Below are 27,912 nucleotides of genomic sequence, written 5' to 3'. Positions count from 1 at the left end.
GCCTCAGTGGCAGCCGCAGCTCCCGGCCACCATGTCGTCGTACTGCTTGAGCACCACGTTCTCGTCGTCGTCGAAGTAGAGGAGGTTGATGGAGTAGAGCTTGTCGGGCACGCAGCAGGGGCTGCTGACGCCCTCGCTCAGCTTGAGGGCGTTGATGATGGACTGCACGGTGGCATGGTTAGTGGGCCGCATGTTCTCGCCCAGCGGGAAGGGGCAGGAGCCCTTGCAGTGGTAGGCATTGTACCCCCGCGGCGAGATCACCCAGCCGGACCAGCCGATCTCCTCGAAGTCCACGGACAAGGGGTGCCGCTGGCAGGGCTGCAGGCGGTCCAGCGAGCGCGTGCTGCGTGGCCCCCCCGGCCTGGGCACCGACATCGCCGCGGGGAGAGCGGGAGCCTGGGGCGGTGAATCTGCTGGAATGGAGCATCTGATACTGTTACCCACCGCGCCAGCCTGGGAGGGGGGGGGAACGTGGTGCAGCCCCCCCCCCCCCCCCCCGCCCCGGCCACCCCTTCCCTCGGGTTCTGTCTGCAGCCGGCTGGGGCAGCAGCTTTGGGCACAGCCTGTCACCAGCCTGGGCAGAGCCACCAGGAGGTGACAACCCCACAGCTGCACTCATCAGGGCAAGGAAGACCCAGATGTGCATGGATAAGCAAGACCCAGATGTGCATCCACAAGCAAGACCCAGATGTGCATCCACAAGCCTGCACCCCCACACCAACCAAACCAGAGAGGGGACAGCCCCTCCCTCTGGCTGGAGAAGGAGCTTTGGAAGGAGCCCTCACTCAGGGAGCCCCCCAGCACCCCAGGGGCAAGGGGATGGCAGCACCGAGGGGCCTGTGCCAGCGCTGTGGGACCCACCTGGATAGCCAGCCACGGGCAGGGATGCTCCCCGGCGCCCGTCGTCCGTGAACAGGACCAACATGGGCTTCTTGCTCTCGTGGTGGTCCCTGCCCGACGCGAACTGCAGCGGTGGGGGGTCAAGCGGGCTCCCACCCAGGCCCTGGACTGTTACCACCAACCCCTGGTTGCTGCTTTCATCTTCGGTCCAGTCACGAACCTAGGGAACCAAACCGGCATCACCGTGGAGCCACAGGCTGGGACAGGTACCGCACCGGTGTCCCCATGGCCCCCAGAACCGGACCCCCGTGGCCACGGTCCATCCGCCAGCCGTGGGAAGGGGCCGTGCTGCTCCGGGGCTGCACACAGGGGATGCTGAGGCAGGAGCCAGCACCAGCGCTACCTGCGGAGCAGCGGGAGCAGCCCGGGGCAGGACAGAGCAGACCCCGGGGCTCTTGGCAGGTTCTGGCCCCCCCTCCCAGGGGCTGTGTCCCCCCATTGCTGCAGAGACAGGAAAACACATTGGAACCTGACAGGCTGCTGGGGGGGGAAATGGGTTAAGAAAAGCTCCGGCATGCAACCCCCCCGGGGTTCCTTCAGTGCCCCCCGAATTGGGGGAAGAGCAACTCACCGCCTGCGTGATGGCGAAGACCTCCCAGCCCGCGCCCTGCAGCGAGACCAGCCGGGCTGCCAGCAGCTTCTTCCCGCCCGGAGCATCCAGCTGGCTCTGCGCCAGCACCTGGTAGATGCTGACCTGGGGAAGGAAGCAAAGGGTGGCTGCCACCAGCGCCCTGCCACCAGTGTGTCCTGCCACCAGCATGTCCTGCCACCAGCATCCTTCCACCAGCGCCCTGCCACCAGTGTGTCCTGCCACCAATGCGTTCTGCCAGCAGTGTGTCCTGCCAGCAGCACCCTGCCACCAGCGTGTCCTGCCACCAGCGTGTCCTGCCACCAGCATCCTTCCACCAGCACCCTGCCACTAGTGTCCTGCCACCAGTGCCCTGCCACCAGCATGTCCTGCCACCAGCGTGCCCCGCCACCAGCATGCCGTGCCACCAGCGTGTCCTGCCACCAGCATGTCCTGCCACCAGCGTGCCCTGTCACCAGGGTGCCCTGCTATCAGTGCCCTGCCACCAGCGTCCTGCCAGCAGTGTGTCCTGCCACCAGCGTCCTGCCACCAGCACCCTGCCACCAGCGTGTCCTGCCACCAGCGTGTCCTGCCACCAGCAACCTGCCACCAGTATGTCCTGCCACCAGCATCCTGCCACCAGTGTCCTGCCACTAGTGTCCTGCCACCAGCGCCCTGCCACCAGCACCCTGCCACCAGTGTGTCCTGCCACCAGTGTGTCCTGCCCGAGGGGGAAAGCCCCTGGACAGGGACTGGGGAACAAGCGGTGGGAGGTGGCGGAGGTGTCACCGGGGTTTGTGCCTTGGCCAGGTCAGGGCGCGGATCAGGACGGTGCCTCAGAACCTGCCACAGTTAAATCGTTGGGGATTCCCTGTGCAACACGCGACGCTGCCGGATGGATTGCACCGAGCCGTGCCGTGCCGTGCCGCAGTGGCACCCCTGGGCACAGGCTGGGGCACATCCCCCCTCCCGTCCCCATCCCCATCCCCCTCCCGTTCCAGCCCCCTCCTCACCTGGCAGAAGTGGTGCCTCCTGGGCCCATCGGCCGCCCTCGGCCAGAGCCGGAAGAGATGCAGCTCCGCCGTCAGGATCTTCTCGTTCTTGGCCACACTGGAGAGGGCGAAGAGGAACTGCATCTTGTCGCCGTGGGCTGGAGGGAGGGATGCGCTGAGACGTGGACTCAAACTGGGGGCAGCGCCTCTGCCAGCCATGCTCGGCCCCTTCCCACCGCCCCATCCCTGGCATCGCACCCCCCCCGTTACCTTTATCCAAGAAGCTGCGGACCGTGTTGCCCTCCAGGATGTCGGGGTTCTTGGTGACACCGTCTGCGTTGGCGACGGTGTTGAATAGATCCACCATGTACTGGGGTGGCTGCTTGACGTGAGCCGGGGTGGGCGGAGGGTCTTCCATGCCGAAGACCTCCAGGAGCCTCTTCAGTGCCTCAGCCCGCTGGCTCGCGGCACCGGCCGGGCTCGGGCACGCCGGCTTGGCCAGGGCCAGCAGCAGCAGGATTGTCCCCAGCATGGCTCTGGTGTCCCTGCCCCAGCTCGACTCCCCCCTGCCACCCCAGCGCTGGATTTATACCTTGCTGGAAAGATGGATTGGAGGGAAAATATGCACAAGAGCAATCAGGAGGGTAAAGAATGCTAATTGCCATGCTAACAAGGTGCAAAGCTGGGCTCCTGTGCACCTGCACCAATTAGCCCCAGTACACAAGCGGGGAGCGGAGGAGGGCTCACCCCAGCCTCCCCAGGGCTGGCAGGGCACACAGGGGTCTGGGGCCACGCAGCCCCTCCACAAGGCCCTGGCTGGGCTGCGTTTGCTCTCTGTAGGAGGCTAACTGGTTTTTAATGATGGCATTAGCGGGACAAACAGGAGGACCTTTGTGTGGAGGAATGCGGCCTCCCTGAGAGCCAGGCAGGCTGGACCAGCATCCCCTCCCCATCCCTGTCCTGCTGCAGCACCTCACCCTGCCCCACGCCCTGGCCACTGCCAGGGGTGAGGAACATCAGGGGGCTTGGTGTTGTCCCCATCCAATGTCCCTATGAAGCGTGAGTGGGGGGTGCCCAGGGACGCCTCATGCGGCAGGGGCAGCCCAGGCTGCAGGTCCCATGTCCCATGTCCCACCCATGCAGCAGGGGAGCCCAGGGTGCACGTCCCAGTTCCATGTCCCATGTCCCTCCCATGCAGCAGGGGAGCCCAGGGTGCACGTCCCAGTTCCATGTCCCATCTCCCTCCCATGCAGCAGGGGAGCCCAGGGTGCACGTCCCAGTCCCATGTCCCATGTCCCTCCCATGCAGCAGGGGAGCCCAGGGTGCTGGGACTGCGGTGCAGAGTAGGCTTCCAGCAGAGACCCAGCAGTGCCGGCGGCTGCAGCATCCTTCCACAGCGCTGCCAGTTCTTGGGCCGGGGCAATAACTCAGCAGCAGGAGGAACCAAACCGAAATTAAACTTTTTTTTTTTCATTTAAAAAATAGCTGATTGGCTTCCTGGGGATTAAAAAGCATTTGCTGCCAATTCCTGAATGTTCAATATTAATGAAATGCCACAAGAACCCTACAGACTCCAGATGATGGGATAAAAGCCAGTTTTTTTGCTCTTGTTCCCCAATGACGGAGAAATCAGGTTGGTGAAGGCAGACGTGTTGACACAATGCACTTGTACTCTTTACATTTGATATTTGTTTTAATGCCACACGACTTAATGGAAAAAAATAGCATTATACAATACCAGCCAGATAAAAAGAGCCAGAGTTAGCAAAGCCTGTTGGATCTCACAGGGAACAGGGAACCCTGCTGTGAATGAGGCTCAGAGGTACAAACTCCGTGAGAGGCTTGGCACAGAGACAGGATGGTGCGGGACCAGCACTGCACCAAAGCACTGCCAGGACAACGTGACAGGAGACAAGCTGAAGGCTCCTTGCCCAGTTGTGTCTATAATTTATTCTAAGCCATTGCTTGGCGGGTGAAAGGGCTGTTCGTTATCCAGCCTAGGGAGGGAGGCAATGACAGCCTTGAGTTGATGGATGGAGGAAATTATTTGTATCCTGTGGATCCTTTCCTTCCTTTTCCCAGCACGCGGGTGTCCTGCAGGATAACCGGGGCTGCCTGCAAAGGGACATGCCTGCCCTTTTCCCTCTCCTCTCCCACTCCGGCTCCACATTTTGTAAATGGGAGCAGCCGAGCCTGTGCCACCCCGCACACCACATCCCCCTGGAATGCCTGGGCAGATGGAGGGGGGGGGGGCATGGGGCTGCCCAGCTGAGCCCCAAGGAGCTGCGAATTGCCCACGATGTTTATTTTACAAGCTGCGAAACATTTTCTAGAGGGTTCATTTATACAAGTGCTGTTTAAAAGAGCTTTTATTCAAAAAATACCCTTCTCTCATTTACATATACTACAGACAGTCTGGCAGGGGTCTTGCAGTAGCCCCAGGCCCGCTACCCCCTGCACTTGCACTGTCGGATGGCAACAACGGTGCGGACGCGGTCTCGGCGGCTCCAGAACGTGTGTACATCGTACTGGTGAGGGACGCAGCGGCTGGAGGCAGCTTCTGCCCACACCAGACATTTCTCTCTGCCTTGGGACTCCCTGCAGTTAGAGACAAACCCAGTACATCCCCCGGCCCCCCACATCCCTGCGGGCCACCACCTGCAAAAAAGGGCAGATGCCCAGGAGCGGGTTGGGGGGGGAGAAGAGAGGCAGCTTTCTTCTGGCACATTTATTCCTTACTCATGGTGTAAAGTGCTGAACTGTCTCCTCCCTCTCTGCCTGTGCAAAGCAGGGATGATGACTTGCTTTGCGGTTTCGTTTGCTTCCCTTTGCATTCGCCACATTTTTGTGTCTGCAAGCAACGCAAAGTGCTGCCCCTCCGGGCCTGAAGCAACTGTCTGGACTCAGCCTGTCTCAGAGCATCCCCCTCCTCCTCCTCCTCCCACCCCACTGCATTGCCATCAGGAATGGCATATCCCAGGCTGGAGAAAGCCACTGTCAGGACCCTTCTGTGTCTGATATCACGGGGGACCACATGCTCTATAACCAGCTGCCCAGTGGGCCAAATTTGGCATCCTCGCCAGCAGGTGAATCTTGATCCCTTGAAGCAGCAGAGCAGTGTGCGGTGGCAGCACCACTCCAAACGCTGCTCTGGTTCAGCTTTGTTCCTACACGGTTAGACAGAGCCCAGAGGGTGAGCTGTGGGTGTTACCCAAAACCCGCTCCTGTGGCGGCACCCCCCCGGGTCCTGCCCTGGGAGCAGCAGATGCAGTCCTAGGGAGGAATGGGAACAGCCTCTGAATAGCAGATTGTGTGAGATAGATAGATAGATAGATAGATATACAGCAGATGTGCCCAGGAATGAGACCAGCCGGATCCTGGCAGCTGTGCTTACCTAAGCAGGCAGGGATCCCCCCAGGAGCAGCTGCCCAAGCACCTTCCCACATCAATTTCCTGCAAAGATTTGCAAAACAAAAGCATGAAAATCCCCTGCAGCACCTCACTGGGTACACACCAGGGGACCGCTCAGCTCACCGTGCCCTCCACCCACCCTCCATCCTCAGGCTGAACGTACCCCCCTGAGAAAGGGCAGCAGCAAGGCAAAACTTGCAAGGAGAAGTACTTTGGGTAAGGAGCAGTACTTTGGGGGCACACCAGTATTTTTTGTCAGAGGTCCCTGTCTGCAAAGGTATGTTAAAGTAGAGAGCAGAGCCTCCACTGAAGGTGAGCTTAAGATACACTTAAAGATCAAAGAATTTTTTAAATAAGTATCTTGTTGCTCCCTTAATTATTTTTTAAAGCAAGCCTCACCCCAAAGAAAAGGTTACTTCACAGCACTGGTGCATACACAAATCAGTGGTGGTAAAATACATTTTATAGCATAAGATAATACAAATACGAGATTTTTACCACTAGTTTGTTGCCAGGGTGTGCTTAGCTCTCCCAGGGTGAAGCTGCCCATGCCAGAGCATCCTCCAGAGAGGAGGCCAAGCCGTGGTAAACCAACCTTGAGCCGTTCCTCCCTGCGTCCTGCAGAGTTGTGCACAATTTCATAATAATATTCCACCTGGGAAACGCGATAGCATTTTTCCTTCATTTCGCAGTTCTCCAGCATCTGAACCACCTCCCCACCTTGCGGGGTTTTGACTAGAGCAGTGCTGAACTTTGTGGGCATGCAGAAAAGTCCATCTGGAAGGAAATAAGAAAGAAATTTAATCTGGGGGTGCATCTATGGCTGCAGCATCTTCTCCAGGGGTCTGCCATGTGGCACGGACGCAGCATCAGGCTCCAGCATCCAGCACCCGGCGTGGGAAGTGCTGTTTTCTGTGTGAGGGTCCCCAGCTGGGAGTCTGGGGCTTATTCCTTCGCCAGCTCAGGGACTCAGCAGTAGGTTTGGTTCCTCCATCTCAGTTTCAGACCAGAGGGCAAAGAGAGGTTATTCTGGGTGCAAATTGTGAGTCCCAGACCTGACCCTGTGAAAGCCCCATCTCTGGGGAGATGGCCTGAGCTATTACATGTTATCTTTGAGAAAAAAAGGTCTTTGAACATAAAATATTCATGGCAGCACTTTTTCCAGTGACATGCTCTCACACCAGGGAGCTGGGGAACATGATTTAACATTTACTCATTCAGCATTCGGGTTTGCCAGGGGGGCTGTGCCCTGCACGGGCTTCTGGGCTTCTCGGGTGCTGGAGCCGGTGTCACCAGCTCTCCTGGAGGTGTATTCCCCTGGGCACCTCCAAGGATTTGCTTTGGGCTGGGCTCTCGGCTCTCCATGCAAGCAGATGAACCTGCCAGGGCTGGGATGGAGGCAGCATCTCCCCGCATCAGCCCGTGTTATTCCGTCTGCCCTATCCATGCCGTGGGACGGAGGAAGGGACAAGGGGGGAGGAAAGGGAAGGCAGGCGATGGCCCCGCTTCTGGGGCTGCAGGACCAAGTCCTGCTTTGCCTTTGCTTTCCCTACCCAAGCGTTAACTCAATGAAAAACGTGCAGCGCCAAAGCCCCGTTCTGTTTGGATACGACAGCCCTAGCCTGGTTAAGGAAGCCAGGCAGAGAGCAGGGCGAAGGGAGGCTTTAGGTGCACACGCCAAAAGCCTGCACCTTTGCATTTCCCACCCATACCAGGACATGCTGTGACAGTGGCAGGTCCCTCTGGGCCAGGCAGGTCCTCAGGGACAGAAGCTCCCCAGCAGTAACCCAAATCTAGCTGGAAGGAAACAGGCACAGGCTGACCTGCCTGGCTCAGTTTGAACACGTGCTGTGCAGAAAGAAACAGCTTCCCTAAGTCTCTCCAATTAAATTCGGGTTAAAATCTCTACTGAACGAGCTAGAGGAGGGGAAGAAGGATGGTTAAGTCAATGGTTAAGTCAGTCTTGGGTTTGGGTTCTAAACAGGACCTGGTCTCGCCCTGTCCCAGCCCTTGGGTGCGGATCCTTCAGGATTTGTGTTTGGTTCCTGGCTTTAAAATGGTCCTGAGAGTTTCCTGCTCACTCCCAGCTACTGCATCAGCTGCTGGACATTTCTTTGTTCCAGGATGGGGCTGTGTTTGCAGGGGAGGGAAAAGCATTTTCTGAAAGCAAACGTCTCTGGGATGCCTTAAGAGGAGGACACAAAATGACCGCAGATTTCTGGAAGCCAGTATTTCTGGGTGAGATTTAAACATCCTCCTCCAGCCCTCCGGCTCCTCCGACATCGCCAGTCTTTAACAGGACACTGAAAGTGTCAGCCTGACTTTCCAAGGGAAAATCTAGAAGGAAAGTGCTGAGACCCAAGGGAGGGCAGAGGCAAAGCTGGGGCTGAGTCCACATTTCCCAGCCCTGGCCCATTATCACTGTGTGAGCCACCATCCATTAGCCACCCCGGGGGGGGGGGGGGGGGGGCGGGGGGACACAACAGCATGGCCCAGCACCTTCCCCTCACCCGTCTGGGAAGTAAATGCTGATTCTCCCACCTCGGGAAAAAAGCACTTCACGCTGCCTAATTTTCTTTTCCACCTGCTGTGTGCCCGGCGGCGGGGTGACACAAGCTGCGGGAGCACTGGTGCCGGCGCCCAGCCGCTCTCTCTCGGAGGATGGCACACACAAGCAGAGCCCCTTGGGCTTTTTTATTTTCCCTGCCACCCACCCGGCTTCCCCAGCCCCTCTAGCTCAGGCCTCTTTGCTGTTTTCCACCTCAGGACTCCCACTGGTCTCTGTCCCTCTCTAGTGGCTGTTGTACAGCCGTGGCACCCCAGCTGCCGGGAAGGTTCTAAGGGGACGGGTTTAGATGCAGAAATGCCAATAAAATGACATCAACAAAGTCCAGGAGAACTGATTTTATCAAGCGGTGCTGGAAAATAATTTTTTTTTGAATGAATTGTTCATTCAGTGTCAATGAACCAATAAAAGGTGACTTTTCATTCTGATAAAAACAGATTGGTTCAACTTCACCGACGTGACTCTTCGGTTATTTGATGTGTGGACTCAAACGGCAGCACACCAGTTCAGGAGGAACCAGTTCAGCTTTATCCCACTAGAAGGTTTTGACCCGTCTGGAATGATTTAGTTTGGAGTGTTCATTTCTGATTAATTTCTGAAACATCAGTGTGGTTCACTGGGGCTGAGATAAAAGGGCATTTCACACTCCAGTGTTTCATGGTTGCTGTGTGGGCTGTTTCCAGTAGAGCTTTTACCATCAGGTTGTTCTTGCTTTGAGTGGAAGGGTTGGAGTGGAGACCCCCAAGGTCCCTCCCAGCCTGGGTCACATTGATTCTATGATCTCTGGTTAGAGGATGCTTTCCCCTAACACGAGGTGGTTGTATTTTCATCCTCACACCATGCACAGGGGCACAGAAATACCATTTCACCTGCGGATGTAAGGGCCTGGCAACGGAAGGGAAAAGAAAACCCAAATCCCGACAGGATAAAATACAATCCCATTCCCACCCAAAGGCAAAGAGGGTTTGTGTAGCAGACCCAAGGGTTGTTAGGTCACGCTCCAAGCTCTGATGTGGGTGCTGGTGACACAGAAGGGCTCGTCCCCATATTCCTGGAGGGAGGGGAGCTCTCCATCGTTCCCACACCTGCACTCCATCATTCCCACAGCTGCACTCCATCGTTCCCACACCTGCACTGTAACTTGGATCAGAGCATTTCCCCACACTCCATCGTTCCCACACCTGCACTGTAACTTGGATCAGAGCATTTCCCCACACTCCATCGTTCCCACACCTGCACTGTAACTTGGATCAGAGCATTTCCCCACACTCCATCGTTCCCACACCTGCACTGTAACTTGGATCAGAGCATTTCCCCACACTCCATCGTTCCCACACCTGCACTGTAACTTGGATCAGAGCATTTCCCCACACTCCATCGTTCCCACACCTGCACTGTAACTTGGATCAGAGCATTTCCCCACGCTCCATCGTTCCCACACCTGCACTGTAACTTGGATCAGAGCATTTCCCCACACTCCATCGTTCCCACACCTGCACTGTAACTTGGATCAGAGCATTTCCCCACACTCCATCGTTCCCACACCTGCACTGTAGGCTGGATCAGAGCATTTCCCCACACTCCATCGTTCCCTCACCTGCACTGTAGGCTGGATCAGAGCATTTCCCCACACTCCATCGTTCCCTCACCTGCACTGTAACTTGGATCAGAGCATTTCCCCACACTCCATCGTTCCCTCACCTGCACTGTAACTTGGATCAGAGCATTTCCCCACACTCCATCGTTCCCTCACCTGCACTGTAGGCTGGATCAGAGCATTTCCCCACACTCCATCGTTCCCTCACCTGCACTGTAGGCTGGATCAGAGCATTTCCCCACACTCCATCGTTCCCTCACCTGCACTGTAGGCTGGATCAGAGCATTTCCCCACACTCCATCATTCCCATACCTGCACTGTAGGCTGGATCAGAGCATTTCCCCACATCGATCGTGACTTCCCAGGGAGAGTCTGGAAAGAAGGTTTTCACAGCTGGGAGGCGAAGACATTCCTCAGGGCACATGCTGCAGTGACAGCCGTCGACCACCTCTACCTCCCGAACACCTTCCAAGAGCAGGAGTCGCTCCATGTGCACGTGGGTGGGCTCGCAGCAGGAACCCCCAGGGCAGGATCGTGGGGCTCCCGGCCGCAGCAGTGAGTTGGGGCGCCTGACCTGCAGCTGCACAGAAGAGCACAAGTGGCGTATACACTGGTAAAAACATGCCACAACCTCCAGCATCAGCTCCTGGGTAAAAACCCCTTCTGATCTAGAACTGACTCAGCTTTTACTCCTTCCTCCCCACACGGCAGCGCAGCGGTGCTGCCCTTCCCAGCGACACACCAGAGACTGTTTATTCCCTAACCCCCTGCTACAATCAGTTGAACTGTTCTGGCTAAACAGTCCTCGTTCCACCCCAGGCTCCTGATCGGAGGGGTCAGCATGACGACAGCTCTGAGGAACAAACGTGCGCCTTGCCTGCCTGGAAGACATTGCACCAGTGGTGACAACAGTGGGACAAGTGGCAACAACATTTTTCAGTTACAGTCCCCCAGGTGAACACTCACAGGACACACACGTGCAGCACCCTGCAGAGCTTGTTTTCATTCCCTTTCCAGGTTTAGTTATCCTGGTGGAGATGGGACTTCAAGCAATGTCAGCTCTCCCGGGATAAAAGCATCGCAACCTGCGCATAGCCACGTCCCCAGGTGCACAGGCTCCTTCTAGTCCCTCCCAGCAGTGACACAGGGGATGTGATAACGGAAAGACATAAGCACCCCGAAGGCCAGATACTCATCAGAAAATCACAGATCCTGCCAGTTTTGTTCAGCCAGGCAGAAAAATGCCTCCAACCTTTCTACATACAGGACACCAGCTCTCACGCAGCAGATGTGGCTGAAAGAGTTGGTCCTGCTGCTGGGCTGGTAGAGGACAGAAATACACTTGGATGCTGCCTGGAGCAGCTGGGTAAGTGCTGTAATAGCCCTTCAGCTCAACTCTGGCCCTTCCTCTGACACAAGGCATCCAGCACGGTTGGATAGTTTCCATTTGTCTAGCCTGAACAATCCACTGCTTGCTGGCTAACGAGGACAAGAGGCTCAGTGATGGGTTTTCTGCAATGCAGAAGCCCAAACCAGGTATTTTAAAACACGTATAAAATCACAACCCCAGGCAGCAGTGTATGACATTCACCCAGATCCAACTGCTCCTGCCATGGGGATGACACAAACATACTTTTCTCACCTTCTTTCTTCGAAGGAAATCAAGCATGGAAGAGTGTCTGGAGAGCTCCAGGAGGCTGGGGTTGAGGGAGCTGATCTGCTGGGATGAGCAGCTGGACTGGCACTTTCCAACGTCCACACTGACAGGACTGCCAGAGACATCTGTGGGACACGAGATTAACAAAACGATTACTCCTCCCTAATTGTGTGATGCTGGGGAGGCCCAAGCTCAAACCAGGGCCAAGTACAACACAAATACTGAATAAAAATACAGGGTCCACCCCTGGGAATTCTGCCTGGGAAAGAGATTCCTTCAGCCTGAGCACCTGTGGAAATCCCAGAGGGAAAGCTAGTGCTGCAGACACCTCTATTGCACTTGCAGATCAGAAGTAAAACATTTCACAACAGACTGGTAAGTGTTCTACAGACTATAAAGAATGCAATTAAATCTACCCTAGGAAACCATTGATTTAACTTTTTTTAGTGAGCTCCTGAAGGGTGGGGTGAGAATAGATGAATACATTGATTAGCAAAAGGAAAATGCAAATGCTCAGCTGTCACTGAACTGCAGACCTTGAAGGTACTGGACAAGCCTGAGCACCCAGCGGGTTCAGGGTGGATCCAGGACAGAAAGAGAAAGAGAAACCCAGCTCTCCTCGCCCAAGGAACCTCTTCGTGGGGCTGCTTGAGCTGAAAACGAACCTGCACTCCCCCACCCCCCCCCCCAAATTCCCATCTCACAGCTCCCCAAACCTGCGGCACTGCCACATTAGCCCTGCGGGCAGAGGATGGGAAGGTGGGAATGGGAGACAGGACCATGACATCCAGGTTTAGATTGGTTTATTCTGCTGTATTTTGTTTGCAAAATATCGTGGTTATTGGCTGATGGCTGTTTCTTCTGGAAATCCTTCTAAAATGAGCTATTCTTCCCCAACAGTACCGTCCATGCTCAAAGGACTGACTGATGTAAAACCTCATTTTATCGTATAACAGGGAAGAATATCGGCCTTAAAAGTGCCCATTGAGTAGTTCAGCACCACTATAACTCATCTGCTTTCACCTGGTGGAGTTGCAGACCCAGTGTGGGCCCCAAAACTTTGATTTCGCATTGATTTCAAACCTCACCTTCAGTGTCAGTGTGAGAGGCAGCCCTCATCACCGTGCTGCGCAACACCAGGGAGTATGTAGGGACACCAGGGAGTATGTAGGGACACCAGGGAGTATGTAGGGACACCAGGGAGTATGTAGGGACACCAGGGAGTATGTAGGGACGTTCTAAACTCAGACGTGGGTTGTAGCCGCCGCTAGCTGCCCCACGATTGCTTTGCCCAGGGAAACAAGTGAGCAGCAAGCCAGGTAGCAATTTGCAGTGTATCAGCCATTCCCAGGTGGTGATCCCTGTGAATGCTCCGCTGGTCACTTTGCAAAGGACACTTGCCAGCTGGAGACACTGGTAACCCCTGCCCTCCCATCCCCGCAGCAATACAGGCTGTGTTTATTATTTTTATCGCTATCTATTCCTACTTTTACTATTTTCATCATTATCTACTCTTGGGAAGTTGTCTCCTCTGGAGATGATGAGCTGTCATTGCTCGTGACAGTTCTTAATTTGGATACGATCATTTTATAATTCCTGCTGTTCACACAAGAACCTGATATTTTGTAAACAACAAAAGCTAAATATGTGCAAATACTGCTCTCGTGCACCGAACCTAAGAAACCTCAGACTTTCAGCTATACAGTTTAAAGCCATTTTCACATATCGGTGCTAAAACCAGCTGAAGCTCATTTTATGTAGCCTTACTGCCGCTACAAGGGGAACTGAGACCAGAGGCTAGTCCTGAAGGCCACAGATTTTTTTTTTTTTCTGGTGAACAAACGGAGCTATTTTCTACTTTCTCTGACAGCCCTTCCAACGTTAATCCTGGGAAGCAAAAGCCTGCAGTAGTCCTGAATTTATGCAGTGCCTAACGGAGGCGAACACAGACTACAAACATAAATTCAACCCCCCTGCCAGCACACCGGTACAGAAAATGCAACCTCTTTTCTGCAGGCGCACAGACCTAGGGGCCAGGCTGCCCATCAGTCCCTATGCTACCAAAAAATGCTTGAAGCGTTGGGATTATCTGGGTGACGAGTCCTCATGGTATTTTCCTGTCCTTAATCCCCTGAGGGAGAAGTCACTAGGATAATTTCAACATAAAAGGAATACGGGAGGGATGATGAGCAGGATGTGAGTGGGGAAGGTTAAAGGATGCAGGTTTCTTGGGGGCAAAGGGGGGACTCACCGTGCCCAACGTGGAGGAAATGGCTCTGCCTCCTGCAGCAGCCCCTCTCTGCAAACAGGTTCCCTTGCTCGTCCCCTCTGCCGTCAGCATCGACACCTGCGGTCACAAACCACCGAGCCCAGTGTCACCCCAGTTGTAACTCACCACCTTTCCTGCTGGAGCGGAGAGGAGGCGCTGAGCACCAAGCACCAGTCTCCAGCCACCTGCTGTCCTGAACCAAACTGCTCCAGTATAAGGGAGAGATTTAGAGTCCTTATAAAGGGACATGACCCATTTGACCTCTCAGACCTGTCTAAACATCTAGCTGCTTAATTACTCCAAGAAAACGTTGTGGTTAGCGGTGTTTTATCTTAGGACATCAGTCCCCTGCTCTCTGCTACTTCCACATTACTGCAACGGGAGCTCGGGTAAGAGGAGCGATCACACACAGCACAGAGCAGCTCAAGGGCACTGAACTCCCCAAAGATTTCTGCACAGCAGCTTCCCCCAAGACAAACCCCGCATCATCAAACATAAAAACCCTGTTTGCTGAGTGCAGACAACCCTCGGTGCTGCTTACAGCGAAGAACTGCAGAAAGCACACACCGTGTCTGTACAGAAGCATCAGATAGGAATGAAGCCCGCGCACAGCCTTGCACTACACACCCACACGAGCCCTTTTCTCTCCTATGAAAGAGGCCAAAGCAGCATTGAAGACAACGAGAGGGAAAAAGGAACTTACTGGCAAAGATGGGAGCACGCAAGAGCCCAGCAAAGAAGACGAAGAAGACGACAGCTAGTGGGTCCTGCATACTGCACCTTGGGAGACACAAAAAGACCTCCAGTATCTCTGATACTAATACCAGGTCCTCCTTCAGCGGGCCACCAGGTGAAGGGCTCAGAGACAAACGGGTTCACATATCGCCAGCAAATGTCTTCAGATTGCGATCTGAGCAAACACCTAAGCAGCCTGGGCAGTGATGGCATCCTCCCACAACATGTCTACAGGGATCAGACCTCCAGCAAACTTCAAAGCGTTTCTTGAGAGCTTTTGCTCCCAGCCTGGGGAAGCTCCCAGGGGGTCTTTGTTCTTCCCACCACTTTCAAACTAATTCAGTTTGGAGTCACTTTTAAGTCCCCTCATTTGAAAGGAACCTTCGTCCTTCAAACTCATTCATTGCATTCAATGGCCTTTTTATCTAGGGACAACCCCCTTTTGTTGCCCTCGGGACACTAAAGCTGAAACAAAGCTGGCTCTTTGATAAAGATGGCAACAGGGTAGGACTCACACCAGCAATGTCGGCATATTCCCCACAACCACACCGAGACGGAGAGGCTGCTGCTCTGTTTTTGCTTCTTTTCAATGTGACCTGAGTCCTGGAGCCAAGAGGAACCATCTTTCCTTCTAGCTTGTCAAATACACGCAGGGAAGTGCTAGCCCCCCCCCCCCCAAAATCCTGGAAACAGCAGAGGCACAGATGGTGCTCGGGTGATGCAAGGGGCTCAGCTGTGCCTGCCGAGGGCAGCGGGATGTCCTGGATGCTTGCTGCCCGCCCTGTGCCTCTGAATTACAGAAGTGAGGATCTCTGCACCACCTTGGCCAAGCGCACGTGGCAGGGAACCGATCCAGTTCCCAGGGAAATTTTTTTGGTTTTTTGCCAGACTGAGGAATGAAAGTGCACAAGAGAACAGTGATGGCAGCGTAAGGCACCTGACACCACTCTGGTATTCGAAATAGGGGTTTGGGTCAGGGCTGGGTGGTGGGTTTTTTTGGTTACAACTACTTACAGGTGCAGCAATCACAGAAATTTATGGAAGCTGTACACCCCTAGGAAAAAGCCTGGAGCTCATAGTTCCTGGAGGACAACAGGGCTTCACTGGGACAGATGCCTTGAGGACACAATTAGCGAAAGCAAAATGCTATTAGAAGGCATCCTTTCAAAACTATGCCATTTACCGCAGCGCTACAGGAACACCATCCCCTTCATCCCAGCATCACAGGAGAAATCAGCACAGCTGTTCAACAAAAAAAATAATAAAAATTTAATTGTGTTTGGCCAAGAAACAAACATATACAAAGAAAATACATTTCCATAAAAAAAACACATTTCACCATGCCTGGGCACCTGAGCCAAGCTACTCTCCATTCCGAGCTCTGTGGTGCTGCAGAGTACCTGGAGAGGCAGGGACAACTACTCCGAGCAACTGCCGTGTGACCTGGCCAAAGCTGGAGAGCAGTCTGCACCGTGGCGGCAGGGCACAGCTAAGTGACATATAAAATATTTATGAAAAAAAATCTGCCTTTTAAATAAAGAACTTACAACAACTTAAACTTTATACAAAATATTATGGTTGTCATTTCAGTGTCTCAATTCCAGGAACTATTTTCAAACTCTCAGTGTCCTGTTTTCCATTCCATGTCCATCTCCTCAGTTTCTTTCTCCAGAGAGCTCCATCTCTGTCCACCTCAGTCCAAAGTACCTAAAAATGGAAAAGGAAAAAAAATAAATTAGTCTCAGCAATTAGAAACGCAGTTATGTGGACAAATGAAACGTGTTTACAAGCTGCCAAAGGAATATGCAGTAACTTTTTTTCAGGTTTAAACAAATCACATGCAAGTAAAACCAAATCTAGCTAAAAAGTACGGTATGTGTCTCAGGGTCCACTTGGATTTGTGTTTCACCGTTCAGAGAGGGGCATAACAAGTTACATTATTAAAGATGCGGAAACAGTGGCCTCTGCAAACAGTTAAGCTCTTTCTCTCCCAAAAAGATTACAGAAAATACTGAAACCAAGTGAAACCAAGTAGAAACTCACCTTCCAAAAAAGCAAATTCATCAATAGCTTCAATGGCATTATCTGCAAAGCAAATTGAAAAAAATTAACATAGATAAACCAACTCCATATTTGCATGTGCATCTGAAATTACGTCACAGTACAGCAATGGATTTCAAAGAGGTTTACTTGGCTTGGAGCCCGTGTGTGAAATTATTAGCATAATATTTGGTAGAAGAGAAGTTTTTCTCTCCCATCTTCAGAGAAAGAGAAGCACCTATGATTGCTTCATCCCACCGGGACAGGTGGGAAAATCCTCCATCACTGCAACACTTTGCTAAGGATAGCACAAAACATGCCTCATACCCAGGTCTTTTCTCTGCAGAGTTTTCCTTTTTCCTTGCTGAGCGTACACGTAAGCATCCTTGGCTATGGTTTCAACAAACAACTCCTGCAAGGCAAAAAGAAGTGTTTCACACAGGGGATGAGAAAAGAAGGAGAGAACACCCTGAGGAAAGGTCCTGCACGACTTTGGCATGAAACCAGAACCTCCACCTTAAAATTTCCCCTTCCCAATAAATTGCTCTAAGAATAACAAATGTGATCGTCGGACAGCAGCGCACATGAGAAGCAACAGGAGAAGGCCACGAGTGTGTCGCACACAGGGGGTTGGTTCCCTGCACAGGGCTGGGAGGCTGGCTGCACACCAGCTGCTCCCACGGCATCTTCTGAAGGAAGAAGGGTGCCCTACGCTCAGCTCAGGATGGAGCGGACTGAGCACAACCGGCATCCGTGCCACGCGGTGGGTGCTCAGCAGTGGGGAGCAGGTGCCCAGCAGCTGGTGGTGCCCAGCAGCAGCCGGTGGTGCCCAGTCACTGAAGCCCAGCAACCTGAGCCCAGCAGCAACTGGAGCTCAGCACCAGCCCAAGCCCAGCACCAGCTGGTGCCCAGCAGCCTGAGCCCAGCACCAGCCGGTGGTGCCCCGCACCAGCCGGTGGTGCCCAGTGTTGGCCTGTGCCCAGCAGCCAGTGGCACCCAGCAGCCACTGCCCAGCACCAGCCGGTGGTACCCAGCAGCCGGTGGTGCCCAGCAGCCACTGCCCAGCACCAGCCGGTGGTACCCAGCAGCCGGTGGTGCCCAGCACCAGCCAGTGGTACCCAGTGCTGGCCTGTGCCCAGCAGCTGGTGCCCAGCAGCCGGTGGCACCCAGCAGCCACTGCCCAGCACCAGCCGGTGGTACCCAGCAGCCGGTGGTGCCCAGCACCAGCCAGTGGTACCCAGTGCTGGCCTGTGCCCAGCAGCTGGTGCCCAGCAGCCGGTGGCACCCAGCAGCCACTGCCCAGCACCAGCCGGTGGCACCCAGCAGCCGGTGGCACCCAGCAGCCGGTGGCACCCAGCAGCCGGTGGCACCCAGCAGCCGGTGCCCAGCGCCACCCGGTGGTGCCCCGCAGCCCGAGCCCAGCCGCCGGCGCTGCCCAGCCGGTGCCCAGCCCTGGCCGCCGGGAGGTGCCGCAGAGCCGCACGGGCCCTCACACGACGGCCGGGCCGCCCAGCCAGCGCCCCCGGCCCGCGCAGCGGGAGCCCCCCCGATGGAGGGCAGCCCCGTCACGGCCCCGTTACAGACCCGTTACGGCCCCCCAGCGGGCCCCGGCCACGGCCGCCGGCCCCTCCCCGCCCTCCAGCAGGGGCTACCGTGCGCCTGGAGCGGGGCCCGCCGCGCCCTCCGGGCTAAGCCCCCGCCAAGCGCCGGTTCTAAGAGCGAAGCAGCGCCGCGGGCTGCGGCTCCCGGGGCTCCCGCAGGCCGCCGCCGCCCCTCACCGTGGCCCGCGCCAGGACGAAGACGGCCTCCTGGCTGGCCAGGCTGACGTCCGGGTCCGCCTTCACCAGCGCCTTCACCCGCGCCAGCGGCAGCCGCGCCAGGCGGGCCGGCCCCGGGCATGGCGGCCCCGCGCCCGCCGCCTCCTCCCCCGGGCCCGGCCCCGGCGCCTCCGCGCCCGCCACCGGCCCGGCCGCCGCCATCCCGCCCCAGCGCCGCGCCTGCGCCGGGCCGCCGCGGGGAGGGGCCGGGCCGAGGGGGCCGCGGCGGAGCCTCCGCGCGGCGGGGCCCGGGGCTGGCGGGGTCGGGGGGGCGCCGCAGGAACGGCCCTGCCGCCCCCGCCCCGCCCGCGGGCCCGGGGCTCCCAGGACCCCCTAGACGGCGCCCCCCGCCCGCAGACACGGCCCCGGGGCTCCCAGCCGGCCCCGTCCTTCCCCCGGCCGCCTGTGGGGCCTCCCCGCCGCCCCGTGTGCCCCCGGCCCGGCTCTCGGCCGCCCTCTCCCCCCGAACAGGGCTCTGCCCCCCCCGCAGCAGCGACCCCCCCTCCATCCCCCCTCCATCCCCCCTCCATCCCCCCTCCAGCTGGTGGGATCAAACCCTCCGGTGGCCCCCGTCCCCCGCAGGACCCCCGGGCACCGCCACGCTTGGCCAAGGCGTCCCCGGCCCGGCCTTGCCCGTGTCCTCCGCAGGCAGCAGCCGCTGCGGGCACCACCGGGGGGACAGCCCCCCGCAGGGCTGGGGGACATGGGGGAGGCATGAGGGGACAGCCCCCCGCAGGGCTGGGGGACACGATGCTGGGGGGACACGGGGGGACAGCCCCCTGCAGGGGTGGGGACACACACCACTGGGGTGACAGCCCCTGGCAGGGCTGGGGGGACACGCTGCTGGGGGGACATGGGGGAATAGCCCCCCGAAGGGCTGGGGGACACGCTGCTGGGGGGACAGCCCCCCACAGAGCTGGGGGACACACTGTTGCTGGGGGAACATGGGGGGACAGCCCCCTCCAGGGGTGGGGGCACATGCTGCTGGGGGAACACAGGGGAACAGGTCCCCGCAGGGCTGGGGGACATGAGGGGGGCATGGGGGGACAGCCCCCCGCAGGTCTGGGGGACACGATGCTGGGGGGACACGGGGGGACAGCTCCCCGCAGGGCTGGGGGGACACACCACTGGGGTGACAGCCCCTGGCAGGGCTGGGGGGACATGCTACTGGGGGCACATGGGGGGATAGCCCCCCGCAGGGCTGGGGGACACGCTGCTGATGGCACAGAGCCCTGCAGGGCTGGGGGACATGCTGTTGCTGGGGGGACATGGGAGGACACCCCCGCACAGGGCTGGGGGGACATGCTGCTGGGGGACACATGCTGCCGTGGGGCTGGGACACCAGCACCCACCCGTCGCTGGGCAGAGCATCCCTGCCACGGCGCCTGGCCTGACCTCTCGGATCTGCCGCCGAGGTGACAAGCGGTGCCACCAGGACGTGCGGAGGCTTCCCTGCTTCCCAGCAGAGTTGGGCTTTGCCACGGGGCAAATACCAGCCGGGCTGGGGTATGCTGAAAGCCGTGCCCCCCACGTGCCCCCCACCGCTGCCCTCCCACGCTCCGGCGAAGCGCCGTGTGTGCGGCCACGCTGGTTTTGCTGTGTCACCACCACAAGTTGCCTCCACCCTCTGTGGGTCCCACGGGGCTCTGAAGACCTGACCTGCGGCGGGGTCACGTTGGCCACTGGACCACAGGATGACAGACCAGCTGGGGTGGGAAGGGACCTCTGGAGACCACCCAGTCCAGCAGCTCTCCCAGAGTAGGCTGCACAGCCAGGCAGGGTTTGAACATCTCCAGAGAAGGAGATGCCGCAGCCTCTCCCAGTGCTCCATCACCCTCAAGGTAAAGAAGTTCTTCCTCATCTTGAGATGGAACTTCTTGTGTCACAGTTTGTGCCCATTGTGCCTTGTCTGGTCGCTGGACACCACTGAAACAGCCTGTCCCCGTCCTCCCGACGCTCACCCTTGATGCTTTTGATACTCCCCAAACCCCAGGCTCTTTTCTGGGTGACACTCTTTGGGGCAGCAGGGCTTGGTGGGCTCCAAGCTTCCCAACAGCAGCAGAGTCCAAGCTCGTGGTGCACCAAGAGCTGCACCCCCTCCTCCTCCTCCTTCTCCTCCTCGTCCTCCTCGTCCTCATTCTGTTTCGTGGTCAGGCTACAGGGACTTCCTGGTGTTGCACGCAGCTTCTCACCGACCGTTAGGAAAGAGCTTCTGGTTTCAGAGGAGGAAGATTTCAGAGAGGCTCGCCTGGCACGGGTCCTGCTGGGGTACCACCGGTGGTCCTTAGAAAGGAGGTGAGCACGTAGGAAAGCATCCGCTGCTGGAAAATGGTGAGTAAGAACCTGACTTGTGCTGGACCTGGGGACAGGGCGTGGGGTGCGAAGCCATGTCTCCTGCTTGGAAGGGCTTTGGCAGTGTCCTTGCGAGGGGCTGGGTCCTGCAAGGGTCTCCCTTGCTCCTCCTGGAAGACCAAGTCCTCTGGTACATCTGAGCTGGTTGGAGCTTCAGAGGTCTCTGACCAGTTCCTGGGCTCAGTGCAACACTTGCTGGGTGGATATAAACCTGTGTGAAAGAGGAGGAGGCCACCCGCTGCTGCTGCTGCTGCCTCCAGGAGAGCACCCACCAATGCAAAAATCCTGGAACTGATCCTGGTGGCAGCAGTGCTGTGTCCCACAGGGACACCTGAGGGCTCTGGGCACGTCCCAGCTGATGGAACGGCTCCAAAATTGATGGTTACAAACCTCTGAATCATTCGGGTACCAAAAATCCCAGCAGCATGTTTGAGACTCCGGAAAAAGCTGCTTTTTTATTGCTAGTTAGGTGAGAACCCCACTGCCTGGTGTACAGGAAACAGCAAACTGGTGGTGCTTTACCACAGGCTATGGTCAGAGTGCTGCATTTGCAGCATTTACTGGGGATATTGGGGTGACTGCCCGGGGATGCAAGGGGAACTTGCACTTATTTAGGTATATATCCATTAGAGCGCTTATATCTAAAATTATTGCGCTAGCTTCTTTGCATACTTCTGTTGTGAAAGAAAAAAAAAATTACGCAAGCACAAACCCATACTGCAATCCTAGAGGGAGGAGAACTTCACAAAGCCTATGGCTCGCCAAGGAGAAGCAGAGCAGCCAGCTCCGGTGCAAAGGGTCACTGTGGCCCAGGGACAAGGGGTGGGAGAAAGATCCCGGAGGGTAAGATGATCCCTCCCCTCCTGTAAGGTCCACCTGAGAAGCTTAGGAAGAATATAAATCCCCGCTACCTGAGCTTGGTGCCCTACCTCAAACCTGACACTCTTCTTCCAAAAGTCGTTCAGCTTCCTCCTGGCAGCCTTTCTCTGGAGGCTTCAGAAAAAGGTGGGGTTTGGTCATTCGGGCAGGCAGTGGCAGCTCTGTGCTGTGGGCAGCACGTCCCAGTTCACGTGTGCACGGTGTGGGCAGCGCAGGAAACGTGCTGGTCACGAAAGTAGGGCAGATCTGCTGCTGCTTGGCCATTAGTTTTGCATGCAGGCTTTGGTAGGATGAGTTTCATCAGCGCCGTCCCAGGTTTTCCTCCAGGGAGGGATGCTGATGGCTCTGTGGGGTCTCCTCCACCAACTCCTGACCAGCTGCCCCGGGTTCACCATGGATTTCATGGGAACCAGGACCAGGGCAAGGCAGGTTGCTCCCATCTGAGCCCTCGGCAACCTCTAGATCTCAAATTCTGCCCTCAGGAGCTTTGCTACTAGTAGAGTATAATCCCTCATCCAAGCCCTCTGTGGTGAACGGAGGAGCATCAGGGCAAAAAATGGACTCCATGAAATGCCTCCTGGATGCCCTCATGGCGATGGGACTTGTTCCTGATCTGGTGCAGCTTGGTGTTGTTTTCTCAGACACGTTCTTTGAGCAAAGACCACATTTCATGGAGGAGGCTTAGTGTAAAGCCATGTTGAAAAAATGTTGCATTCCCCGGGGCGGGGCTGACTCCTTTTCCCCCACGGTGTTTTCACTAGAGCTTTTCTCAATGGTTGCAGACACACCTCGAGGAAAAAGAGGCCGTGGTGAGGCACCTGCGGGCAAAGCTCCAAGGGAACAGGAAAGACTCCCCCGAAGCGGGCAGGTGGCCGGAGAGTCGCTCTGCAGCATCCCCTGCGATGTCACTGGGACAGAGCCCAGTGCCAGGCTCCAAGGGCGAGCTGCCTCCAGAGCCCCCCTGGACAAGGAGGGTGGACTTCAGCAGGGCTCCTCTGTCTCACAGTAAAGGTCAGGGTGTGGGACAGCATTCGTCTCCTCGTTCCATCCGTGAGCCCCCGGGATGGACGGTGCGACTGAAGAAAGGGATTTCTCAGGATGCCAGCTTCCACTCAGCCCCTGCGAAGCCGGGAGGAGGAGATGCGCTGAACAAGGAGGTGGGAGCCACCTCCCATCCTCCCCAGAGAAACCCAGCCCAGCAGACATGGCCACTGGCCAAAGACAAGGGTGCTCCAGTGGTTCCTGCCAACAGCATCGCTGCTGCAGCCCCCCTGGATGCTGCGGGAAGCTCCCGCAGGACGGGGCACCCAGCTGTGCCCCGCAGGAAGCCTTTGCCACACGTCAAGGCGCTGGGAGTGAGGCCGGCCAAGCCCAGGCGCCCTCCTGTCGTTGATCTGGAGAAGTTTGGTGTGGCTGCACATCCTGGGACACCCCTCTGTCCCTCCATGGAGCCACCAAGGAGCACGCAGCTGGGTACGGACAGGCGCCTGCAGGTCCCCCGGGAAAGGAAAACCTCCCCAGTTAGAGCCTGGAGCTCTGGGAGATGGAAATAGTGGGGGAGCTGATGGAGAGGTGGAGGCTGGTAGTGCTGAAGGGGCTTTTATAGGCATAGCACGTGGAAATTACACCCCCACCCTGATTTGGTTAGTTTTGATAATTTTTAGGGCAAACTCCTGATTTTTAGGGCCTGGTGTATGATTGCACATTACTTGGTACACTAACCCAGCAGAGCTGCAACGTTGTACTGCGGATCTTCGTGCCAGCTGTTGGTTGATCTTGGTTGACCAGGCTGGTAACAGCTACGAGGCTGGTGATAAAAATAACGGGATCTTAGCAGAGATGTAGACGTGCCGGCCATCATACAGGGTACAGCAGCGTGTTCTGGCTGATGGAGATGCACATGGAGATACCCAGAGCTTGCCCTGATTGTGGTACAGGTCTGGAGTTTTGGGTTTTCAGCACGTTCAAAATACCCATTTTGGCCTCTTCCCCTCTCCTTTTGTCACTGGTCCAGGGAGAAAGTAACGTTAGGGATGTAGCAATGGGAAAATAGATATTAAAGGTCCCCAGTGAGTTCCCTGATGGGCTGTGCCCCAGTGTGCTGAGAGGGAAGAAAATCTCCAGCTGGGCCATGGAGTAAAAACTCCTCACTGGATCCAGCTGTGCAGTCAGTTTTATGTCTTCACATCCCTCTGCACTAAATCTAGCCCAGGGTGGCTCTGACCTGAGAGTGGGTGATGGAGTTGAGGAGAAAATGTGAAATAATCCCTCACTGCTCTTTTCCATTCCTCTTTTTACCATAGGTAAAAAAAGAGGCTACGTTACATCAGCCCTGATGCAGTTCCCACCGCAGGATGCTCCGAGTGTAACGGGGTAAGGACCAAGGCAGCACTTTTATTCCAGGTGGCTTCCAGGCTGTCCCAACCCGGTGGAAAAGGCACAAGAGGGGACAGCAAGAGGGTCCCAGAATTGCAGAATGGTCAGGGTCAGAAGGGACACGTGTCTGGCTGCTGCCATCCTGCACGCCAGGCTGCTGTGCCACAGTGCTGAGCCCTGTGAGGAGCTGCTGTCCCGCTCTGTCCCACACCTGGGGCCAACCCACCGGTGGTCCAACTGCCTGTTGCCCCCCGTCCTGGCAGCCTCAATGCTGCCCTTGGCCCCCGGTGCTGTTGCTGCAACAGGGCTTGCTAATTGCTGTCTGCCTTGTCGCAGGGATGAAGATGAGCTGTACGATGATGTAGAGCCCGCTGGGCTGCTTGGGAGAGGCAAAGGCTTTCAGCTGTCCCCCATATCCCAGCCACCAGTGTATCGCCACCCTGGAGAAGGTGGGTACAGGAGGGCTGGGATTCTGGTTGGGGTGAGCTCAGAGAGCCTCGAGGTGCCGATGACACTGAGCCTACACTGAGCCCGCTGCTGCCATGCAGGGGAGGGGGATGGGTTTCTCTGCTGCCTTGTAAATGGGCATGGGAAACCCTGATCCCCGCCCCCCACACACACACGCTCAGGGGGCAAACTCAAGCTTTGGGGCCAGGAGGAGAAAGCTTTTGCTGCTGTTTCAGTCTTGTGTCTGGTCTCAGCGGGTGTCTACACCTTATAGCAACCTCACAGCAGCTTCTGTCCCAGGGTTTGGTTTTACAGGTGGAGATGCCGGTCAAGCTTCTAACAGTGTTGCCTTGCTGGCAGCTGCGCAGAGGTAACGGGGTTTTTTACTCTTTCTAAGGGTCCCAAAATGGCCAGGGCTCCTTCCTGCTTTGAAAAAGCTGGTGGTTTAATGGTTTCTGCTGGGCTTGTGATAGAAATGTCCATGGTGAAGAGCACAAACAGCAGGTTTAAACCTGGCCCGAGAGCCCCAGCAGCCCCCAGAGCTGGTGCAGAACTGATGGGGCAGCGGCCCTGGGGGGAGAAGGGGAAGGGGGGCAGCAGCGCGTGGTGTCATCTGAGTTTTCCCATGACTCACAACGACGCTGCAGAGAAGCCCAGGTCTCCCGGAAAATGAAGCCGATGACGCTCAAGGACTGCAAGAAGGAAGAGAAGGCGGACAGGGAGTTTCAGAAGAAATTCAAGGTAAGCAGCGATGTGCAAATTGCTTCCCCTTCCAAGCTCCCCCTCGCCTCCTGAGAAGGGTGCAGTGCACTGGCAGGGAAGAGCTGTGCTCTGCGGAGACCAGCCCATACCCAGGTCACATCTGCCCTGTTCCCCACTGCAACACCCCCAGATCAAACCAGTCCCCAGGACCATCTGGCTGGAGAGGGATCTGTTTCTTCCGAGAAGGGCGAGCGGTGGGAGCTGCCTGGCTCACGCTCCCCTGGGGCAGCCGCTGAGCTGCAGCGCTGCTGTTTGTGTTCCAGTTCGAAGGAAGCATCAACGTCCTGACTCGGATGATGGTCGACCCCGCAGCAACAGAGAAGAGGGGTGGAGGGAAGAACCTGCCACTGCGACGAGGAGAAATTCTTGATGTCATTCAGTTTACAAATCAGGAGCAAATCCTCTGCCGAAACAGCCAGAGGAGGTGTAAGTCTTGGGGGGGGGGGGGGGGGGGGCTGAGACTTTGCCCACAGGGGGGATCACAGCACACAGAGTTTTGGGATCGAGTTTCTTCGTGTCCACATACCCCGGCAGACAGCAGGAGACATCCCCTTGCTGTTCAGAGGGACCTGACTTACCCTGGGTCTCAAATATTCCTACTGCTCCTTGCCCAAACGTCCTGCTTTTCCTCCCGCTTGGCACCCACCGTTTAGCTGTTCGCTGGCCTGGTCGTCTCCCTCTGCTCAAAGCCTCTGCGGGTCCCGGAGCCCCTCAGCCACCAGCTCAGCAGGGTTTGCCGCAGGCACGGAGCCCACAAGCCACGTTTGCCCCGAAGGATGCTCCGGTGAAACAGGCTGCAGATCCCCTAGGCAGAGAGACGGGGATCGGGCTCTTCCCACTCAGCTGCCGCCCAGCCTGGCAGGCTCTTTCCCTGCCTTGCCCCGTTCCCTGCCTTGCCCCCCGCAGGTTCCTCCCAAGGGTCCAGCTCGCCTTCCCGGAGCTGAGCTCCTGCGTTGCTCGCAGCTCTCCCTGGGGATGAGCTGCTGCTGAACCTGCCTGTCCTGGGCAGGGGCGGGTGCTGGGGTGAGACCCCATTTGTGTCTCAGCTCCTGGCACGACCCGACGTGCTTCTCCTCTTCTGTTGCAGATGGGTACGTGCCCCGGGCTGTGATGCTACACCTGTGAGTACCCCTTCCCTGGCCCCTTCCCCCCAACTCCGTGAGTTGTAGCAATTCCCCAGCGAGTGCATGGCACTGAACTGACCCTGGCCATTGAGTGCCACCTCAAAACCATCCAGCCAAGGCACTGACCACCAGCTAGTTACCCTGGGCTTGGGATCTGCCATTTCTGGTGTCAGGAATGGTTCTGGCACTGGGGGCAACATCCTGGGGCACTGCGACCACTCCCCACGCTGCGGACCCTCACGTGGGACCTGCCCAGACACTGCTCAGATGCTGCCGGTGGCACAGCAGGATGGGCCAGCACTTGCCCCTCCGCACGGCTGGGTCTGTGGCTCCTGGCAGCCTGGGGTGGGCTACTGTCACAGCCAGAGCCACGGTCACCCCACACCAAGGGATCCCATCTCCATGGGGAGAGCGTGAGGCTGGGAGGCAGCGGGCAGGGCTGCGCGGTGGATGCTGGAGGAGAGATGACAGATGCAGCAGCAGGAGCTGGCCCTTGTCTCGGCGTCGGGGGGTGGTGGAGACATGGGAGACCAGACTGCTCACAATAACCCGTCTTTTTCCTCACAGGGACGCTGACATCTACGATGATGTTGAGATTTATGGTAGGTGCAGAGGGAACTGTTGCCAAAGCCCCTTCACCAAGCACCGGGCACTGCTGCCTGGCATGGGCAGGCACCAGTGACCCCCACACCAGCACCAGGGCCTCCCCTCCTGCCCCCTTGCCACTTCCCTGCCTTCCCTCTCTCCTTCCCCTCTCTGGGATTCTTCTCCAACTCTCTGGGACATTCCTTCCTTGCTCTCAGCTCCCCACAGGTCCTCATGTTCCTCCATTCCCAATTCTGTGGACTTCTCCGTACCCCTTCCCTTCTCAGCTTGCTCTGTCCACTTGCCGCCAGCCCCAGGGACCTTCGATGTCCTTTGAGATGTCTCTGGTCCCCCAGGCAACTCGGGATGCCTTTTCCGGAGCAGTTGCTCACTCCCAGCTTGCAAATTCCATCCCCTGGCTCAGAGACAGCTCTGAAGATGGGTCTGGATAGACACAACTGTATTTTAGCTGTGCAGGAGAGCAAACATTTTATCTAATTCTGCTGCCTGGCAGGTTGAGCGATCCATGCTAAAGCCGAAGGCACAAGACAGCATCAACAGAGGCCTCCCCAAGGGCTGAAACACAAGCAGCACTGCATGTCAGCTCCTGCTTTGGAAGGAGTTCTGCTCCCTCTGAAAAAGCCTGCAAAAGCCGCCGTGTCCCTGCCGAAACAGCAGTGAGGCCGTTCAGCACACTGGGGCTGCAGGGGTCCTGTCCCACAGGGGCAGGGGTTCACAGAGATCCTGGGGTCACACCTTCTCCCTGGCTTTGTTTTGCCTGTGTAAAATATGGCAGTGGTTTGAGAGGGTTTCATGGTCTTTTTTTTTTTTGGTT

At 56.9% G+C, this 27,912-nt stretch overlaps 4 protein-coding genes across 12 annotated transcripts; 1 reads left to right on the top strand and 3 right to left on the bottom strand.

Annotated features, from left to right (window-relative positions):
* Window positions 1-3: 3 nt before the first annotated feature.
* Window positions 4-3,037, bottom strand: LOC121087577 (bone morphogenetic protein 2-like). The gene is made up of 5 exons (XM_040592768.1): window positions 2,731-3,037; window positions 2,482-2,618; window positions 1,472-1,594; window positions 862-1,060; window positions 4-410 (listed from the first exon to the last, which is right to left on the bottom strand). Exons 1-5 carry the CDS (start codon window positions 2,990-2,992, stop codon window positions 4-6), a joined length of 1,128 nt encoding a protein of 375 aa, XP_040448702.1. The 5' UTR covers window positions 2,993-3,037.
* A 1,097-nt stretch (window positions 3,038-4,134) lies between these two features.
* LOC121087521 lies at window positions 4,135-16,092 on the bottom strand. 8 transcript variants are annotated; one of them, XM_040592621.1, is made up of 10 exons: window positions 15,879-15,940; window positions 15,710-15,777; window positions 15,211-15,584; window positions 14,664-14,740; window positions 13,943-14,038; window positions 11,677-11,816; window positions 10,347-10,614; window positions 6,467-6,648; window positions 5,855-5,913; window positions 4,135-5,058 (listed from the first exon to the last, which is right to left on the bottom strand). In XM_040592621.1, exons 3-10 carry the CDS (start codon window positions 15,225-15,227, stop codon window positions 4,908-4,910), a joined length of 990 nt encoding a protein of 329 aa, XP_040448555.1. In that variant the 5' UTR covers window positions 15,228-15,584; window positions 15,710-15,777; window positions 15,879-15,940; the 3' UTR covers window positions 4,135-4,907. The 8 variants fall into 8 exon arrangements, 7 of the variants coding, with proteins under 7 accessions (XP_040448555.1, XP_040448557.1, XP_040448554.1 ...); XM_040592623.1 differs by lacking the exons at window positions 15,211-15,584; window positions 15,710-15,777 and adding an exon at window positions 16,040-16,092 and having other exon boundaries at window positions 15,879-15,937; XM_040592620.1 differs by having other exon boundaries at window positions 15,211-15,777.
* Window positions 15,941-18,714, bottom strand: POLE4 (DNA polymerase epsilon 4, accessory subunit). Its single transcript, XM_040590453.1, has 4 exons — window positions 18,514-18,714; window positions 17,063-17,147; window positions 16,739-16,780; window positions 15,941-16,402 (listed from the first exon to the last, which is right to left on the bottom strand). Exons 1-4 carry the CDS (start codon window positions 18,712-18,714, stop codon window positions 16,389-16,391), a joined length of 342 nt encoding a protein of 113 aa, XP_040446387.1. The 3' UTR covers window positions 15,941-16,388.
* Window positions 18,715-20,378: 1,664 nt separating this feature from the next.
* On the top strand, window positions 20,379-27,881 carry PRAM1 (PML-RARA regulated adaptor molecule 1). 2 transcript variants are annotated; one of them, XM_040590597.1, is made up of 11 exons: window positions 20,379-20,883; window positions 22,566-23,256; window positions 24,087-24,156; window positions 24,496-24,608; window positions 24,907-24,976; window positions 25,254-25,347; window positions 25,499-25,555; window positions 25,632-25,794; window positions 26,456-26,489; window positions 27,060-27,094; window positions 27,592-27,881. In XM_040590597.1, exons 1-11 carry the CDS (start codon window positions 20,881-20,883, stop codon window positions 27,594-27,596), a joined length of 1,335 nt encoding a protein of 444 aa, XP_040446531.1. In that variant the 5' UTR covers window positions 20,379-20,880; the 3' UTR covers window positions 27,597-27,881. The 2 variants fall into 2 exon arrangements, with proteins under 2 accessions (XP_040446531.1, XP_040446532.1); XM_040590598.1 differs by lacking the exon at window positions 25,499-25,555 and having other exon boundaries at window positions 20,383-20,883.
* The last annotated feature ends 31 nt before the right edge of the window (window positions 27,882-27,912 follow it).

The sequence above is a fragment of the Falco naumanni genome, chromosome 4 (assembly GCF_017639655.2).
Source record: "Falco naumanni isolate bFalNau1 chromosome 4, bFalNau1.pat, whole genome shotgun sequence".
Taxonomy (NCBI): domain Eukaryota; kingdom Metazoa; phylum Chordata; class Aves; order Falconiformes; family Falconidae; genus Falco; species Falco naumanni.
The sequence above is the reverse complement of the archived record's forward strand: the minus strand, read 5'-3'. Positions and strand labels throughout refer to the sequence as shown.

Excerpts from the sequence above, each read along its gene's own strand:
- POLE4 (XM_040590453.1), bottom strand. The coding sequence starts at position 18,714 with ATGGCGGCGGCCGGGCCGGTGGCGGGCGCGGAGGCGCCGGGGCCGGGC. Across the intron at positions 17,148-18,513 it reads TCGTCCTGGCGCGGGCCACG|GAGTTGTTTGTTGAAACCAT; the intron begins GTGAGGGGCGGC and ends TTTGCCTTGCAG. Across the intron at positions 16,781-17,062 it reads TCTGCAGAGAAAAGACCTGG|ATAATGCCATTGAAGCTATT; the intron begins GTATGAGGCATG and ends TTTGCTTTGCAG.
- PRAM1 (XM_040590597.1), top strand. Across the intron at positions 24,609-24,906 it reads GTATCGCCACCCTGGAGAAG|GGTTTGGTTTTACAGGTGGA; the intron begins GTGGGTACAGGA and ends CTTCTGTCCCAG. Across the intron at positions 24,977-25,253 it reads TTGCTGGCAGCTGCGCAGAG|AGAAGCCCAGGTCTCCCGGA; the intron begins GTAACGGGGTTT and ends ACGACGCTGCAG.
- LOC121087521 (XM_040592620.1), bottom strand. Across the intron at positions 14,039-14,663 it reads GCGTGCTCCCATCTTTGCCA|GTGTCGATGCTGACGGCAGA; the intron begins GTAAGTTCCTTT and ends TTGTGACCGCAG. Across the intron at positions 10,615-11,676 it reads ATTTCCTTCGAAGAAAGAAG|CTGCAGGTCAGGCGCCCCAA; the intron begins GTGAGAAAAGTA and ends TCTTCTGTGCAG.
- LOC121087577 (XM_040592768.1), bottom strand. The coding sequence starts at position 2,992 with ATGCTGGGGACAATCCTGCTGCTGCTGGCCCTGGCCAAGCCGGCGTGC. Across the intron at positions 2,619-2,730 it reads CCGCAGCTTCTTGGATAAAG|CCCACGGCGACAAGATGCAG; the intron begins GTAACGGGGGGG and ends CCCTCCCTCCAG. Across the intron at positions 1,595-2,481 it reads GGAGGCACCACTTCTGCCAG|GTCAGCATCTACCAGGTGCT; the intron begins GTGAGGAGGGGG and ends TTCCTTCCCCAG.